Here is a 20,042-nt window from a genome sequence, read left to right as displayed (position 1 = left end):
GATTTAGATTTCGGTGGACGGGATATCCGTCACCATTGTGACAGAGTAACCCATAACCAGGCCCTATATTTTCAACCTTCTCCAGTGTGGGAGGAGATCCCAGAGCGTTGGTGAACACCCTTAAACATGTAAGTTTGTAGAAGAGCACTGATCCCGGGGGCTTTCAACCTTGGAAATACAGCTGCCTGTCAACTTCCAGTCCCTGTATGTAGCTCAGCAAAAAGGAGGCAAAAATCAGTACCATGCTAAAATCCAAACCCTGATACAGTATGAGCACTGGCACAATCCAAGAGGCTATTATCAGAGATCTGATCTAATGAGAACCCTCCAATAAACAGGACACGCATATTTCTGACACATACCGTCCCTTTGAACAACTAGATATTTAATGAAAGGGCTATTTAGAATAGCCCACTGACCGACCATTTACCCTCACTGGGAATGAGATTCTATATATATGCATATGATATACAACCTATTTTCAGTTTCTCACCCCTCTGTTTTTCTAGACAAAGTAGAGACCACAATACTCATTTGGTTTCCTCAACTGCTGCAGTTTAACAATGGATGGCTGCCAACTCCTACCAAAGCAATAAAAACCTCAGAGTATGGTTCGAATCAGGTCTCATTTGCTTTTCATAAACAATGGCAATCAAAACATCAATGTTCATCTTATATAGTGAAGGATCATTGTGTTACGCCAGCAACCTCACCATACTAAGCTGAACAGAGCCTTAGTGTTATTGAGACAGGTATATTGCAATGTTGTTCATGCCAGGCTGCAAAGAAAACTTCTAAAAATCTAGAGACTGCAAACCAAACAACCAGAGTCTGCTTCAACTTACATATTTTATCCCATATCACACTACCTTTCAAAGAACTGAATTGGCTTCCTATGGTACCTTCAGCCCAGACTCATAGTGAGGAGTCAATCTTTTTTTGTGGAGGCTCAACTCTGGCATGTCTGAGGAATAAACTTAAGATGGCCTGCTATAAAAATGTAAAGAAAAAGAAAGGGGAAATGGGCAAACCAAACTCTTAAAAAAATGAGGACCACCAATGTGAAGTTTGACTCATGTCAAAGATCTGATCTGACAATTCCACCTTCATGACTCAACCTACAATTATAGATCATGGACAAGCTAACTACAATCTGCAAGACCACGCCATCCAAGTAGACAGATCATAATACGCTGCTTAGGAAATGACCATATCTTGCTGCAAGATCCTTATTAGAGGCTGAATTGGTTAAAGACCAGCCTCCACAGGGCACCAGACAAGGAACTCTGAATAAGTACACTGGTGCTGCACCCTACCACCCAGGCAGTCAGTGATGTTCAGTGCGGCGGACAGACAAACTCCAAAACCACTATGTCTGATGACACTCACTTCAGACATTATCCTCACTGCCATACTATCCTCTAGAGAGGCACTTAAGGCCAAGATTGGAGAAGTGAGGGAAAACTGCTTAAACAGGACCTGAGAAAGGAGGCAGAAAGACTAACTCAGACAAAAACCAGAATGGTGGATGCAGGAGTATCCTTCAAATACTTGAAGCAAAAACTTGGCGCTGACTGAAACGGCAAAGATCCTGGAATTGAGGACAGAAGATGCAGAGGGACGCGCAAAACAACAATTTTCGATTGCTTGGATTTCCAGAAAATATAGAAATTGGAAGCCTGGCACCATTCTGGTAGCACTTGGTTTGCAGTTTGATCCTGACAGACACACTGCTGCAGTGCTTTATCACAGAACGTCTACATATGAACTCATACAGAAACCACCACCAGTTGCCTGCCCTCACCTGGTCATCGATCAGAAGCATAACTGTAAGGACAGAGATGAGATCCTGACAGCCACTAGAAAGTCAGGCAGAGTGGAATAGGAGTTGCATCACATCATGATCTTTTGTGACTAACAAAACAAGTACAAAAACTCTGCAATATATTTCAGGGGTTAAGAAAAAACACAAGAGCTCTGAATATCCATGTTAATCTATCCAGCCAAGTTGAAAATAATCGTTCTTCAAAACTCCCCAAGAGGCATGGGAATGGGGGTGAAGAGGCTTATTCTGGGAGGAACAACTCAACATTGATCACAAGAAGATTAGACATCTTGGGGAAGGGTATCCAGCCTCTATCTGAAGAAAATACTGCTACCACTCAGACGTAGACCAAGATCCACAGGACGTAACAAAGAGATCGGGCACACTGGATTCTTATGAGGGCCCTCATAATGAGAAAGAGGGCGCAAGAGACAAATTGGGAGAGTCTCATGATGCACAACCGATTGCTTATGACAGGATACTAGGGAACGAAACAGGATGACAATTTAACAAACAGTTTAGTGAGATGACTTTTTGTATATATATATATATATATATATATATATATATATATATATAAACAGATTCAACACCTGACTCCTTCCTTCCACAAACATTTTATAGGCAACATACAGTGAGACGATAACAGATGAACCAGACAGAGCACTCCTGATCTTTCTCTGCTGACGGAGGCTCTTAAATTCATCAATATAGGGAACACAACTTACTTTAGACATAGACAAATAAGCACTTTTTGTTGGTGGGTGGGCAAGTAGGGGAGGGAGAGAGTTTAATCTTGCCTTCTTTCCTAACTAAACTAGCCGACTTTAGGTGGGAATTAAAACAGATGCTTTACAGTTGGGAGGTAGCGAGTTTTCACAAGAACACACATATGACAGAGTCTTGCTACAGGGTATGAAACATGCAGTTGCAGAAAGGAAGTTTAATCACCCTACAACATATAGTTGATAACCTTTCCTAGTGGCGACTTGCACACAATCTGGTGCATCTTTCGTAATGTAAACAGATTCCTCAATATGGTGAAAAGGGGGGCCATTATTAGTTGCGGCTGGAGAGTATAGGAGAGACATTCTCCTCCTGAAAGACAGAACTCATGGGAGAGCTATGTCCATGCCTTAACAGATATAGATTCATCTCTTCCGCCCATTCTAGGTTCGGAAGAGGGTCACCATAATTAACAAACTCCTACCAGTGTGGATAACACATACATGTACAGACATAAGGAGTTGATATGTCATGGTAACTGATACACTCTATGATCAGCCCATCCCACTGTGCTCCATTTACATACCAATATCCAAAGACTTATTAGCAACAACTGGCTCCGTTTTATTGGCAGCATCGTCAGCCTCATAATAATAGGAGGGGTTCAGGGGTGGCTACAAAGGGCTGATGGACCACACGAGAGACAGGTCTGGTCCATCACTAGAAATGACTCCACCCCCACCTCCACCCAGGTCACCCCACTTCCAGACTTAACAAAATACATGGGCATAATTGATGCGAGACGCCAATTTCATCATCCCTGATTGGTGGGGGGGGGGGGGGGGGGGGAGATATACATTCTTCTCCGAGGTACACAGATCCTGAAAGAGGATCGACTATATCCTAATGCCAATTTCCTCTACTGATAAAATTGACTTCATATGCCTACACACCAGAGACCTAGCTGATCACGCCTCACCCCCAGAGGTACAGGTACGTGGTCAACCACTAAAGACCCCATATCAGTGGTGGATGAGCCCCTGGTAGATAAAGAAAAGGGAGATTAGAGAATTGTTAACACAATACCGCACAATATTTTGAAATCAATAAAGACTCAATTTAATCACCAGTCATCCTATGGGAAGTCTAAAAAGCGATTATCGGGAAAGAGCAATTTGCTCTGTATCTCACCACAAGAAAGAAAACCAATGCTTACTGGACACACTGGAAGAGGGGGTCCTTCAAGTTGAGAAGGAATATAGAACCACCACCTCTGAAGAGAACATGCATAGGCTTAAACAAACACATATCATGAGCAGACAACACACAATATGTCGTACAAGATGTGGTTAGTTTCCCAAAGCCAGTTATACGATCAAGGTGACAAAAATTGAAAACGTACCCAGTGAGTGGCATGTACAGAACAGGGACTTAGACACATCTTATTTCAGTCTGCAAAGGCAGCACAAGCTCTGCTCCAGAGTAGATAGCAAACACTTTTGAACAGGATTAAAAAGACGTATACTGTCAACACCTCACCGACCCACCTGAACTGCTCAAAGACAACTTGGAATTGGTCGCTATGCTCAGTCTCTCTGAAACAGAAATGATGCTCCATGAGGTATTGGTCAATAACCATGGAGGAAATTCCATAGAGGAAATTTCAGTTGCCATAAGCAAACTATCAAAAACCGAATGCCAGGTACTGGCGACTTTCCGGCAGAGTTCTTAAAGTGGTTAGCTACTACATCGCTGTCACAACCAAGTCTAGATGCTTTTGAACAAGGCTGAATTGAAGAAATCACACAATGAACATTCTCAAACCGATCACCCCCTGAACGCAAGCAACCTCATCCTACTAAGCTGAATAGAGCCTTGGTGTTATCGAGACAGGAATATTGCAATGTTGTTAATGTTAGGCTGCAAAGAAAACTGCTAAATATCCAGACTGCAAACCAAGCAACCAGAGTCTGCTTCAACTTACATTGTTATCCTATATCACACTAGCTTTCAAAGAACTGAATTGCCTTCCTATGATAACTTCAGTCCAGACTTATGGTGAGAAGTCAATATCCCTAGTCGATATGGAGGTGGAAATCCTCGCCAAGATACTGCTCAAAGGTTAGCCACAGTGATTAAACCACTTTGATCTCTCTAGATCAAATTGGTTATGACACAGAACAACCAGATGCAATCTTCAGAGGGCATCAAAGGTGACTGCGATGAGTCACCTACTAAAGCAGCCGTAGCCCTACTCTGCGTAAACTTAGAAAAAGCTTTTGAAAGCATACCTTGAGATTATTTCTTCGAGCTCTTGAAATATGCGGGTCTTGGTCCACATTTCATTGCATACACTAATTCACTATAGAAGGGGCTGGGGCCCCAGGACCGGGTGAGAAACTTGCTATCCGACCTAATAAAGGTAAAAAGAGGGGTGAGGCAGGATATCCTTAATCTCCTTCCTGTTTGCTATTGAAATTGAGCCTATGGCCAGGGAAATTCGAGGGAGAAACAGGATTTAAAATGGTCAGAAGACCTGATAGATCAGATAGCGCTCTGTGCGGATGATCATTATATACGCAAGTGATCTGGTGAACTCAGGACTAGTAGTTGTACAACTGCTCGACAGCTTTGGTCTCCACTCAGACCTAAAGTAAACTGGACGAATATGGTCCTTTACCCACTGTTGCAAGAGGGCTGCTGTGGGGTCCAAGTTCTACCCAATCCATTAAATACCTTGGCATCCACACGGCAGGGGTGGAGGTAATAGCCGGCACCAAGAACATAATTACCACCCCCACCCCCCGGTCACCCCCACTGAACAGTATTCGCAGAGATACACAGACCTGGATGGTTCTGCCCCCATCAATGATGGGGAGAGATGTACTATTGAAAAGGATACCTCTCCCTAAAATCGTATACATTTTGGAAACCTACCTATATGTTCTACCCTGGGGATACCACTAAGCTAGGACTTCAACACTGCGACCCTTTCTTTGGAATAAAAGTTACCCTCGACTCTCCTTTGAAAAATGTTCTAAATCAACATACAAAGGTGGTCTAGCCATGATAGACCCTAAACCCCATTATTGGGCAGCCCATTAACTGGATCAGTGCCTCAACTGTGGGCCACAAGAACCCACATATGCCTTAGAATTATGGGTAATAAAAGAAAAACCCTCACTGCACTTTTGTCCAGGGATAAATTCCCATTTAAGACCCCTCTAGAAACAACAGTGGTATGCAGCAGTTGAAAAAACGTGCACAGACACTTGGGCTGGGAGAATCAACCGACAGAACAGACTATTATGAGTATTCATCACCCTACCATCGGTGACAGCCTTACGGAGATTCAGTGGGTGGGACCACCTCAGAATTTCTAACTTGTTGTGACCAAACATGGAGGTATGAGGTCATTTGCAAAACTGAGTGATTAACACGGGTTGCAAAATACAGTTTTACTGATGTCGCCAAATCAGACAGGCTCCAACACCAGATCTATCTAGTCTTGACGAGATTCCAGAGCATTGCTCCTTGGAAGCAAAACTAGTGATGTCCCATCTTCCTTCAAAGGGGAAACTCCTCCCCTCCATGCCCATCCCCCATCCCCCATGCCCATCCCCCATTTACAAAACTCTGGGTCACCAATTTCACCACTCATTTCAACAAATTCAGGGAGACTGAGAAACAGATCCAAGCCCTTCACACAGTGAGGACTGTATGCCTGTGCTCATGGCCCACAAGAGGATGCAATCACAAATAAGCATCACCTTATACAATTTAAATATCTTTATAGAATAAACCTCCCCCCCCCCCGCAACACCTTGGCGCTTCCACAGGGGAACAGGACCAGAATTCCTAAGGTGCCGCAACACAACAGGTAATTTCGTGCACACAAGGTGTATCTTTACGTACCCAACCATGTAGTAACTACTCCGCTTTTGGAGCATACTGCATTGCACTTATTCCAACTGTATGGTTTAAATGATAAGGTACTCACATAACACAGTAGCCAACAAAATAACACCCTTAATGCTGCAGCCAGATTGATTTAACTGGCCCTTTATTATGTTTTAAGACAGCCTGCCTTAATTACAAAGCAATCCACCTAAATAACTAAGCTGGAAACTCGCAAACAATGAATATGCACTACACAGTAATGGAGTAACGCATTTAAAGACCCACAGCTTTGGTAAGCAGAGGACCCTCTCTCAATCCTTTCTGGCACTGTCCCTAGAAACTAGAACTCCACCAAACACGTTCAGCTAGGAATCCATCACTTTTTTTTTAAAAAAGAACTAAAGTTTCCGTTAATCATTAGGCGCTTTGTTGCCTCCAACCTGCAAAGGTCTGTGGTTGTAGATGGAGATCGCTCCTAATAACTATTCTCCCCTTTTTATTATTCAAAGACCAAATACAACACTGTTCTAAATCCTGTTATTATTGTAATTAGAGTTATGTTATATGCATGCTGAAAAAGCATGCAGTAAGTGATAAAGTGTATCTCTACAACTGAACTTTCTGCTGTTCACCATGTGTTAAGCACTGCTCATTAAAAGTTGGAACTGCGAGCTTTGCACTTCTGTTCTGTTTGCTCCTGATATGACCATCATTATTTATGGTTTAGCCTTGCTCAGGTAATGATACCAAATAAAGAATTCGGGGACTTGCAGGGTGCTGCAAGGGTAGTGCTGGATGTGGGTCAAGCCAAAATGAAAATGTATTAAACTTAAGTTGAAATCATCACGGAATCCTCAAGAATTTTAATTATCTGGCTTTTGACCAATACCTTAATTTCTCAAATACTACACATCTAAAAGAAATGTAACTGCTTGGCTGTAGCGTTTTGTTCCAATTTTCCTTTACTTCAAGCAGAATAGTTTACGGTTAAGTGGCTCAAGACTTGGAGTTGCTCTCCAAGTCTTTAACTTTATAAACACCACTGCACCAGAATGACAAACAATGGGGGTTTGGCATACAACAGCTGCAGATCTCATGATACTAAAAGGGCAATTTGAGCTCAGTTGACTTCTTTCATTCATATGGCATAGCCTAATTTCAGTGTGAAAGGCAAAGCCTGAAAAATAATGAGACATTCTTTTCAGATCAGAGTGGAAGTAAAGAAGCACCACTGAGCCCAGACCCATTGCCATGATAGCTGGGTCGGCGAGATTAGTCATCATTGAAAATCTGACGAGGAATGAATTGGGAGTAAGATTCTTCATCAAAATCCCAGAAGAAAAGAGGTGAACTTCCACAGCTCAACAGTATGGTGGAATTGGCCAATATGGCTAGGGTATTCACTACAGATAAAGAATAGTTTTTCATTCTAATACACTCCCTTAAGCAGGATGTCCAAGCACTTCCCCCTTTACATAAGCATGTCACATTTTGGGGAGGGGGGGGGAGGGGGGGAAGAGATACAGCAGAGGCTGCCGGACGCTTTCTTAACTCCACAGCCCAGTCTCTTCTTTGGAGAAACATGCCGAGATGTGGTAGTGAAACCAGAGGTCCAATCAGCAGGTCTTTACATTGAACGGGTTATCCTTGAGTTGGACAACTACGGAGCAGAGACTGTTTTCTTCTAGGTGGCATCAGTTAAAGCTGTGATCCCTGAACAATATCTGGCCAGGCAGTGGTGGACCAAACTCGCCATTAGAGCAAATATATCTCTCACTCCTTCAGCTTACAATGGCAACCGGAAGCTTTTAAACATGACAAAGGCTTCCTTGTAAGCAAATATAACGTTTTAGTGAGTGGTGTGAAGAAGCTTTTATTGATTCCCTGGCCACCGTCTTCAAATTAGAACTCACCAGATATACCGACAGAGCACAGAGGGTTCTTATCAGGTATCCTTCATGAGGATTTCTGTGGGTTGAATAACGATTTCTAAGATGGCAGTGCTATACTCCAGTGCCCTGCAGAGGCTGGTTTACTTGAGAAGTAGGGAGCAATATTTTCACCTGTCTACACCACCACACAGGTAAACTGAGCTGCACATCTGTTACTTTTGGAGCACAGCTGTAGAATCCGAGGAGTAAACATACTAAACGGAGTAAGCAGCTCCTCTTCTCTGAGATTCTAGGAACAGACCTAGTTGACTTCCAAAGGCAGGGGTCAAAACATACAGATACGTTTGGGTGTTTGTTTGCAGTTCACAAAGGCACACATGGAGTTCCTCTCATCAGACTGCCCTAGCACATAACAGGCTTTATAGACCAGACACAAATGTGTTGTCTTCCAACTTGATACAATGGTGCATATGAGTTCATGGGGAGTACGAATGGTGGCCCATAAGGGCTTTGGGCACAGAGGGGATCAGTTGGCCACTCTACCGAAGAGGTGTATGTGATGTTATTTTATACAACACTTCAGGAGTCATTTGTGTGGTAAAGGAAAGGCGGAGGTTTGCAATGTACTCTACTTCCAGTGCTTTGAAGCATACAAGAGGGATGCTGGGAGGTTCCACAAGTATTCCAGCATGTTCTGGTACTTGTTACAAGTGACTAGGAGCCCATAATGGGGCATGCACGAAGAGTAAATAACGTTTGCTGGCTCAAGGTGAGGCTCTTCAGGATGCCTGATATCTTCGCGTATAAGGAAGGATCCTTAATAGCAAGGAAGGGCACCCAGCTGTCACTTATCCAACATGGTCTTATTGAGGTACAGGTCATTTGAGGAACACAAACATTACCATGGATCCCTAACTGGTTGGAGATGGAACTGAAGGCTTCTGGAACTGAAGGCTTCTGGAACAAATGGCAATAAGAAATATATTTTAAAAAAACAACAAGAAGAAAATATCACAGCACACTCCTTTCTCGGTCACCGGTCGGAAAAGACTGCAACGCAAGGGGGGTGGGGTGGGACAAAGGGGGGAGGGGGTTCAAGTCTGAAATCGAAACCTCCGCACAGCGCAAAGTTGCTGTTTTTTCTTTGAACGCATGAAAATGCCCTGCAGCGATTGGGAGGAAGGGGGAACCATGACCTCCTGCATACAGCCGTGGTCCTTTGGACAGTACAAGTCTTCCATAATTACTACCACATGACCCTGTATGACACTAAAAGCAACGTTTTGGTACACCATCAATGTAGGATCTGAAAACAGCAAACATTTGCACATAGAGGAACCATCAGTAACACTAGGTTCTATAGAAAGAATAGCTGTTTAAGTTGGATGGATCATCCTTCCTATTGAAGTGATATCAATTATAAATCCAATACACCTTCGCTATACAGAGACTCTTACTAACCTTCCACTATTAAGTCAGAGGAGTTATTTAAATCGGTGTGAATGTAAACACACCAACCACTTTCAATGTCAGTGTTACTAAAGGTTTTGTCCCGTTATTAAACTGAAATTAGCCCAATTTCTCAGTGTGCAGACGACAAGAATTTCTGTAGTAGGGGGCAGGGTTTAATTTGAAGAGTGTGAGAGAGGAAACCAGCCTAAAAAGTAAACATTAATGCAACCAGAACAACAAATTATATTAAGCTTTGGCCAACACATACACCAAAATAAAAAATAAAATGTTGGTTTTGACTCAGAGGGGAAACAGTTCGGTGGGAAAGGTTGAGAGGTGTACCAGTGGCACAGTGGGGTGAGCAAAGGTGGTTAAAATAATCCGTGAACAGAAATTAAGTTGACAAAGTAGGACAACCCAGGCCTTGCACTGTGCTAAGACGTTTCTGATGTTCAATGTTAAAGGCAATTTGGCCCAAAGCCACCTTCAGGGTTATGAGTCTTCCCCTGCCACCTAGGCTTTCAATGCTGGTCTCAGAGTATTCCATCCTAACCTACCTTTTCACAATGCGTTTGGCTCTAAAAGGAGGAACCTAGAAACCCAATCCTGTTGACTAGCATTAGAATTCCTCACGGCTTAGGATATTTCAAGGGAAAGGGGATTTTCAACGAGTTTCTTGTTTGGCTCAAGCACTTTAATCTCCTGCAGTATAGTTTTCCACGCCTACTCATCTTCTTTTCCTCAACCCTCCTGCCTGTGTTGTGAAAAAGATTCCATCCAATTTGCTGCACGGGCAGAAACGTCAACTATTATACATCAATAGATTGTGAGTATTCTCTAATGAACATATTGAATTAGCAGTTGGCTTATTTCTCTCATAAAACAACGCCGCGTGACACTCATATTGATTTGCCTGGTTTTGCACCTTGTCACTTGGCCCCCTGTACTACACAGGGTGCAGGCGTGCACATATATATATATATATATATATATATATATATATATATATATATATATATATATACACACACACATACATACATACATACACACACACACACACACTTTTTCCTTGAGCCAAGAATTACTCTGCCTGGATCTTCACCTACATGAAAATTATAGATAAAACACAATAGGATTTAACAGAAAATTATGGGACATACCATTTCCATAGTTTCCAATTAAGGAAATGTAATTGCATTCGTCTTGATAGATTAATATGTCCAATCAACAAAGCCAGCTTTAAATGTTCTAACAAATGCATTTTCTATGTGGAACATTGTCCTTATATCAGATTATGTAGCACAGCATAAACATAATAAACAGAGATTGTGAACGAGGAGTGTTCTGTTTTCAAATGTGTCAACTACAGTATTGAGTGGAGGACACAAATGGCCAGAGAGACAGGTGATAAGCAGAAAACAGTGCAGAGGTTCCAAGCAAGGGCAACACCTTTCTCCAACTTCACGAAGAGACAAGTCATCACAGTCAGTCAAACTAATGTTAGTCAAGCAGAGCAATGACCTAGTAAAGTGAGAATGAGAGTTGCCCCACCATTCCAAGAGGAATACAGGAGCTCTTGCAGAAGGGCAGTTTCTTTAATGTTGCTACCTATACAAGGACCTTGTGAAGTGAAACCTCCATTTGCGGCAAAATTCCTGTGCCTCACAGAGCATGAATTGTTCTGCCCAGCTCAAGAGAAATCTGTCCAACTCTCTCCCAATCTTGCAGCTCTGGCACCAGTTCTAATTATTAGACAAAGCAGCATTGAAGCGATTAGATGGTCAGATAGGAAAAACTATCGTCTTCATCCAACACAAACCAGCTTTTAATAGGGCTGTAGCACAAAAACTGTCAGGATAGCTTTGTTGGACGCCGCTGGCTTGATGAACTAGTTCCGACAGCTTTAATTTAACTTCGTTTGATGACAGCCTTCAATATTATGGGTCACCAGATCCTATAGTGACAACTGGGTGCACATGGGGTTGGAGGATTTGGCAAAAACCTGATTCAAGGGTTTTCAAAGCACTTCGTCCTTTCAGATGGTTTCTCCAACTTTTGCACCTACCTCTCTGACCTTTTGTGCTCCCTAGGTCCTGTTTTGTCCCCATTGCTCTTTCATATCTAAATTACACCTCTGGTTTACCTCACCCTGTCTTGATTTCCATTATTAATGAATGCAGGTGATACAAAGGTCATTTTAAAAATTTCCGGCATCAGAAACGATTGAAGGCCAAAATGGACTACGGAAGGACTAAAGAAAAGTGGGCTTAACTTCTTGGCTCAATTTTCTCTACACTAGCTATCAGTAAAGGAATGTCTTCTCAAAGCAGTTGCTGTGATCCCAAATATACTACTTTGTCTCAATGTTTCAATTGTTAGAACCTACGACGGTGCCTTAGACCAGCTAGGGCACTTTCACTCCGAGAGACCTGCTACGATTGGCAGTAGGGCATTTTCTGTAGCCTCAGGAATAGAATCCCCTTTATTGACTCTCCCAATCCAATCCAAACCTGCTCACAGTCGGGAAAATGTTGACGATCTGGTCGTTCCCTTCCTGCATGATTTGGAGCTCTTCCACTGATGGAGTTATAATTTCAGCATCAAGTTACTCTTGTGGTGTATGCTGCACTTTATAAACTCCATTAAATAAAAAAAAAAGAAATAAAGTAATTCTACATAAAAAACAACTCTTGGTGCATTTAGCTCTACCGGTCATGGAGGGTCAGACAAGAAGGTCATGAGAATCAGCACAAAGCAATCAGCAATCCTCTTAATGTACACAGAGCTGAAAATGAAGTAAAAGGTTTCCACCCAACTGCTTAAAAGACCAGATCTTGTGAGCACTTACCCACAAGTAAGAGGCCAGTGCCTTTCTTCTAGTAACATGAGTAATGTGGATAATTTCAACTCAACCTTTTTTTAGATGGTACTAAATGCAGTTGGAAGTACTGCAGAAAACGGTTTTCTGATGTGGCAATCTTGTGACATCAAGAACCATTCCTTCAATCAGAAACTGTTACAAGATTGACACTACAGAGCTTTTCTCAGAATTACAAGTATATAAGTGAAGGGATGGGTCTAACAAAGAATGTCTTTGCCACACTTTCGCCTCCAGTGCATCCCTGCCCAAGTTTAAATCACACAAACCCCTTGGAATTATTCTTAAATGTTTTTTGTGCAGATATGTGAAATTTAGGTGAGCAAAATCTTGCCTCTGTGCCTGCAAATCACAAACACCGATTCAAATAATGAGGATCTGTTTATTTTTAGTGGACACCGATGATTCAATTAACTGCAGAAAATCTGCCAGTTAATTCACTTTTGCTGCTGTCATCATAAATGGGTTCAGAGCAGAACATGTTGTGGTCTCAACAGAGTGCCCCAGGAGATGGCACTACAAACTCGAACACCACAGAATCAAACCTTTCTGGGTATACGCTTCCAGTTACAAGCCTAATTCAGGTAGGTGAGCGTTGTAATGAAAAGAAAGGTCCAAACTCCAAGGTGTAGGTAAGAAGGTTTATTTATTTTCGGTCCAAGTAACGAGTTCCAATAGTTAACTTCTAAAATAAGCCAGATGTTAAGCTCCACCAGGAGCATCCTCCTTACCAATACTTCAATCAACACTCACTGGCACCCAACTTTCCAGTGCATCACCATGCACCAACATACCACACAGCACATGCATACTGCTTGAGCAGCAGGTATAACAGTGAGCAAGTGGAAAAGCGTCCGTCCCTATGCAAACACCTCTCTTCAGGGGGTGTAGAAGAAGGTAGATACTTCACATGAAAAACAAGAAAGATTCAAACGTACATTCACGGTAGCCAAATGACCATGCAATTCCTCTTTGGGATCAATAACAGAATCACCGGACTTTGATGAACATAACCCACAAACTCTATGACAATCAGTTTCCTGAGATACTCATATCACTTGTGTGAATTCCCCCCCAAAATTGTAACTACACAAATCACACACACACACCCCTACACAAATGTGGCTTGCATTTTAGGCCATACAACTATGTTCATCGAATTAAACTCGAAGAGGAACAAGAAGCAGACTTCAAATATGCACCAAGTATCATACAGAATGACCTACTCTGATATTAATTCAGGTAAACTTAGTCACTATAAGCCTAATCAATACTTATCATTCATTCGAATTACTTTGATGAGTCACTTGCTGTGCCACAATTAGTTACGCCAACTTTGTCCCAACTTAATCAGTACATAAAAACACAACCAAATGAAAAGCCGTCAATTAATTCAGCATACAAACTGCGGCTCTATACATACGGTTAAATTTGAGTTTCCATTGAATGGACTTTCTTTTCTTTTTTGCTTGTCACTTAGCTACAGTTTGACGAATCTGCAAAAAACTTCGCAAACAAAAGTGAATCTTGCTTAGGCTCAAGTTTCTGGCAGATCAATCTATTAGGTAGCTCCAATAGGTGATAAAAAATAGAAAATGTAAACTTGAACTTCCATTGAAAACAATGCACTCTGCTCCAGAAAAAAACAGAAAACAGCATTACACCAAATTTGGCATGAAATAACACCTTTTCTTAGAGGGGTGGCTTTGCTTGGTTTGGTGTAAATGCACTCAGTGGTTTTTGAGCTATTACTGTTAGAAAAAAGCGTCTGGTGGAGTTCGGGGGCCAAGTTACAGAGGCATCTTAAAAGATGTAAGAGTGTTTTTTTCTTTTAAACTGCCTACTATAATTTTAACATTGTTTTTTGTGGGTTTTTTTGTTATTTGTTTTTATTTCAACTCTGCATGAACATCACAGTGCATCAATCATTGTTACACATACGCCCATAGGGCTAATTCGCAGTTAGATTGTGCGTTATGGTCTTCAAACAGATGATATTTTGAACAAAAAACAAAACTAAAAACAAATACATTCTTTTTAGCATTGTTTTGACAAATTTGTGACACGTGTACCAAATTTGTCAGATGCTTAGCCTGTTTAGCTTACAATTAGTATTTGTACATTGTTGTTGATCTGCCGTGGAACCAGTTAATGGGCTGGAGGATCACAAATGTGTTAATTCGCTAATAAGTTTAGTATTGTTGCCCAATCCCTTGGCAGACCTTAAGCAGGTTTAGTTCTTATCACCTGTGGGCATGCCAAGTTTTGTGCAAATCAATAGAGGAAATAAAATAAAAGTGAGGCGAAAAACATTTTAATGTGCTAATAACTTGGCGTTGCTTAATAAATGCATATGAAATGTGCGGGCCATCAGCAGGTTAAGCTCAAGGCAGACATCTCAGATTTCATGCAGATGTGATCAGGGGGTAGGGCGGGTAATGGAGAAATCGAAAACTCATCGATTTGCTAATAACGCTGCTGGCATTTCATAGATCTGCTTGAAATTTGGCAGACACTGGACATATTTAACTTGTTTCTGATATATTGAGTTTCATGCACATTGGTAAAGTGGGGCATGGTTAAAGAGCGGGGACAAAAAAAATATTGATAATTACTTTGGCACCCTTTGTCAAATCTGCACAAAAGGTGACAGGAATGTACAGGTCTCGTATTCTGTTGGCATGTCAGGTTATGGCCAGATCAGGGGTTCCAGTCTGGATGTGAATATAATGAATAAAGGGGGATGGGGCAAAAAAGCTTTGATATGCCAATATCTTTGGCACCATTTGAATCATCTACACAGAAGTAGAGCTCCCAAAATTGGTAATTACTTGCTAACTGCATGGTCAATGTGGGACTGGGAGGTTGGCTGCTACAAGCAACTGTCAGTTGTGCACGGCAAAAGGATACATGCAGCAGTGAGTTTTGTGGCGGTCCTGGCCTTTGCCACCGATAGGATTTCTTCAGTTTCCATTCGTTCACATGTGGCTGAGTGTTTTTTGTTGTGATGAACACCAATCGCTGAAATGCATTAGCTGTGACATTGCAAATAAATTATGCAGGATCACGGGAATGCATGCTGGCTTTCTTGGATGCACGACTTTTATGCATCTCGGCGGGTGGCTTGCCTACTGACAGTAGGTGCACCAGGGCTGTCAGGAGCATGCACTTAGGTATAGCAAGCGGTTGAATATATTTACACACACACCCCTTTAACACTGAGTAAGCAGTGTGGTGCGCCACTCATTCTTGCATTTGGAAAGCACCTCTGGCACATTACATCAGAATAGTTAGTCTAGTGGTACAACAGAGCACTATGTCATGAACCAAAGTCCAACAACCATATGAATCTGGCTCAGTGATGATCTATGCATCTAAGTTCAACCAAGAGCTATGCTATAAACTTACAATACTGGTTAACCTTATACAGTCATTGAGATATTAACATAGTACCAATTACATGTTAACTTGTTTAATAATGTGCGGGTATAAAGTAAAAAAAAAAAAAAACTAAAGACTCATCTACAGTGTATAGACCGCCCAAGGCCTATAATCAGTTTATCTTGAATTCAGTCAAAAAACAACTAAATAATATATGTTTGGGATAGAAGGGAAAAAAAGTGCAGCAATCATCAGGTTAAGCACAGATAAAAATTGTTTGGAAACGAAACACTCAATTTTATGTGCAAAGGAATGTGAATAAGTTGGTACAAGAAACATTTAAGAAGGGGTATTTTGTGAAAGAAGATAACAGTCCCTAAAAAAAAAATCAAGATTTTCAGGTCATGCTCTGAAAAGTGGAAGTCATACAGTACGGGATAGATAGATATTAGGTACTTACAATGTTGGCTGTCATTTAGCGAACAACATAACCAGAGCTAGGAAGGCCAGGATGAAGGGTTTTTCTACAGAGTTAAAGTAGAAATGTAAAACAGCCAATAGCTCCATGTGCAGCCTGAAAGTTTAAAACTACAGGTGTATCTTTTAGTTAGCAAAACTTGTTGATGTGTCCTCTAGAACTTATGTTGTGTGGCACTATAGGAGGGGGCTCTGCCTAAAGGATGGGCAACCCCTAATAAACCAGGCTTATTTTGCCGAAGAACGTAAGGACATACAGAGACAGAGGTCCACCCCTGCTGCATCAAGCTTCACATCTGTCAACGTAAGTAGTGTCAATACATGGCTCCAAACTTCCACCCAAACATATGCAGTAACAAATATTTCCAAATGCTACCTCCTTGGCCTTTGGTGACAGTAAAAACAAAATTGTGAAACAAATCTTAGGAGCTCCCAGATATTTTACTTGTTAATTCTACACGAAAAACCTTGTCTTGCAATAAGAAAGAACTCCGTTAAGGGAAAAGAGACTCTTGAACTATGTGTTTAAAATGCTCCCAAGGAATTAACATAAACATAGGACTTCATTCATCAAAGTTACAATTACCCAGCTCAACTATACAAACCATATTGATCATGACAGGGTTGAATCAGCAGAAGGAAGGGCTCGAGTGTGACCACAGGAACCTCGGCAACAAGTACTCAACCTACTGAGGTCGCATAATGCGGATTATTTCCCTTAGACCACAAATTGCATATAGCATTTAACGAGGTTAAAACACACAATATAACCATGTTCCTGGGAAGATTACATTAGCCAAACACGACAGCAAGCTAATTTGCTAAAGGTGGTGAAGATTAAGCAGCCAAACATGAATGAATTAAAGAAGAAAAATAAGTGTATAGTACGTTCATATTCTTAACTTCCCATAAAGGCCAAGAAGGAAATAAATGCCTAAGCTGCGGAAGAAAATTCAAAAGGAGGAATTTACCCAAAATCCCTCAGCGTTTACATTTTTTCTTTATCACAAATGTTCTGTTCTGCATATAAAGTAAGACCTCCATGACTTCAGAAATTGACTTCAAACATTAACTGCCCGATTGCTTGCCTTTTAAAAAGTTAATACAAGACGTTGTTTACGAAATCACGCCATGATCAAAAATGCTAATATTTACTTGTAAAGTTCAGGCCTTGAATGTCGAACTATTGACAAATTATATGTGAACGATGGCACTGGCTCTCTGGAACCGTTTATGGGTGTACTATCGCGATCAGCTTAGTGTCCAAGGAAGTTAGCTAACTTTAAAGCCATAAAAACAACAGTTGTCATCTGTCAACCAAAGAGGGCAATCAACCATATGGCGTGCAAATAGACGTTGTAGTAGGTTTTCCAACACTGTAAAAGCCGGCATGCGGCCTTTCAGCACAACTGTCACTAACTTTAGACACGTTTCTCTCGTGAACGTTCTGAAGATGGGTGGAGCCGCCTAAATGCCAAACACCATGCAGTAAAAAAAAAAATGTTAACACGTTTTAATTTCCCGTTTGGCTTTCCTAGCAAACACAAACGAATACATTACGCGAAAAGATAACGACATTGCCTGTAACGAGAAAAACAGGTAGCACAAACCAGGGTTTGAAATGTGTCCTAAAAAGTAGGTTGACTTTCTAATGTTGCTGGACAAAACAAATACAAACCTGTCAAATCCGTAGCCCTCTACTTCGACTCTGGCTAATATTTTTCAGAACACTCGAACACACCCCTTTTAGAATGCCGGACTCCCATGCATGTCAATGCCTGGGGATCAAAACAATCTTCAAAGACCCGGGCTCTCCGAGGCTGGCAGATATACGAACTGACCCGTCATGCACCAAGTATGCAGTGCGGGCCATTGTGTACCAGGGTTCAAGGGAGGGCCCTGGGCACCGCTTCCAAAACCAGGGCCTTGCTCTGCTGCTGGGCCAAGAACGTGCTGCGCAGAAAACAACTCTGGGAAAAATGCACTTTGCAGCAACTGGCAAAACAACCTTTACAGGACCTGTAAAAGGGTTCGACCACTCGGCCACAATGTGGTTGTTATACATGCTTGGCGACGAGGGCGAAAGCTACCCGAAGGGGCGTGAGGAGGTTGTGTAAGATGTGAACTGCTGGGGGAGGAACGAGTGAGCCTGCTTTTATGGGCGTGAGTGGGGAATCCTGAGGTGCAAGACAGCTGGGAGTCGCTACAGTTGCAAAGGTAGGGAGCGGGCTGCCCCAGGTATAGACAAGCTGGAAGGGGGTGTAAGTAAACTCCAGCTACTGTGGGGGCGTGCTAGCGCCATGAAGGAGCTTCCCCGCTGCAGGAGGTGCCCGTTCCTGCAGGGCAGGTCACTCGCTGCAGCAGGACCCCGTGACAGGCAGGGAAGGTGTAGGTGGCCGGATGTTGGTTGGAATGCGTGGCTTCGGGGCAGGGCACAGGCCGGGGACCGGGCACGGGCTGCAGCCGCCGGTGCCATCTGCTTGACCTCCGGTGCGGGCGGGACTCACCTTCTGCGAGGTCTGCTGCAGCACATTCTGCTCCACGGTCATGGCCCGGCCCTGCGGCGGCCGCGGCGGGCAGGCGGTGCAAAGGAGGCGTGAGGCCCGGGCGCTGCAGCGGCGCGGAGGGACACCGGGTCCAACGGGCGAGGGGAGGCGGAGGTGCTGCACGGAGCGGTCGCCGATGGGAAACACGCAGCAGCGCGACTGAAGCCGCCCGCTCCTGCAGCGCCACCGGTGGACGTGCTGCCTGCTTCAGCTACTGCCGCCACCGCCCGTCCGCTGCCCACAACCCGCCCCACAAATCTCCGCCCTCTCCCTTCAGCCCGGCTCCGGCTCCTCCCTGCAGGCCCCGGCCTCCTCCCACTCTCCAAGCCTAGGCACAGCTAGCGCCGTCGTCTCTTTACTATACGTTCGTTTCAGTATCAGTATGAACAGCTTCCCGAGGTACTGGCTCACCGAAATATTAACCCAGTGTAAAATAATCTGTGAAAAGTTCGAGTGGAATCAGAGATGACTTGGAAACCAAAGGCAAAGAGCTCGCCAGATCTTCACCAAACCAGCGCCGCTAGACCTTCAAGTCTTTACTCATTGCGAGTGAGGCTCACACATTTGCAGCTTGGCTTTTTTTTTATTTTGCAGAGTTTTATATAGCGCGAACTATCAGAGCGCTTTACATAGCACCAGTTACGTTACATTTTTTGCCTTAGGCCAACTCCTCTCTCCTTGAACTCTCTCACTAGAGAGTCATCTTGATTTAGAGTTTGAGAAACTCAAAAGTGCTTTTTAGCGCACCAGATTAATAAAGATACTCTTGGGATAAATACATGCAGGAGCGTAGCTTGGTCAGTAAATTGTTGGAAAATCTGATACCCAAGCTCTTACCCATCCCAACAATCACGTTGGCATATCATTTTCCGACAGGCAGCTCACCATATCCGACTGAAAGCAGTTGTACCCAACTATGTATCCAGGGCTTTAAGTGGGATGAAAAAACTGGGGGGGTCTCT

At 42.8% G+C, this 20,042-nt stretch overlaps 1 protein-coding gene across 3 annotated transcripts in view; it reads right to left on the bottom strand.

The window, feature by feature from the left end:
- USP25 (ubiquitin specific peptidase 25) overlaps positions 1-19,355 on the bottom strand; it is a 439,609-nt gene extending 420,254 nt beyond the window's left edge. For all 3 annotated transcript variants that reach the window (XM_085623051.1, XM_085623052.1, XM_085623053.1), the window contains exon 1: positions 19,042-19,355. In XM_085623051.1, coding sequence (XP_085479177.1) covers positions 19,042-19,083 — 42 coding nt within the window. In that variant the 5' untranslated portion in view covers positions 19,084-19,355. The remainder of the gene's footprint in view (positions 1-19,041) is intronic.
- Between the last annotated feature and the right edge of the window lie 687 nt (positions 19,356-20,042).

The sequence above is a fragment of the Triturus cristatus genome, chromosome 8 (genome assembly GCF_964204655.1).
Source record: "Triturus cristatus chromosome 8, aTriCri1.1, whole genome shotgun sequence".
NCBI lineage: Eukaryota > Metazoa > Chordata > Amphibia > Caudata > Salamandridae > Triturus > Triturus cristatus.
The sequence above is the reverse complement of the archived record's forward strand: the minus strand, read 5'-3'. Positions and strand labels throughout refer to the sequence as shown.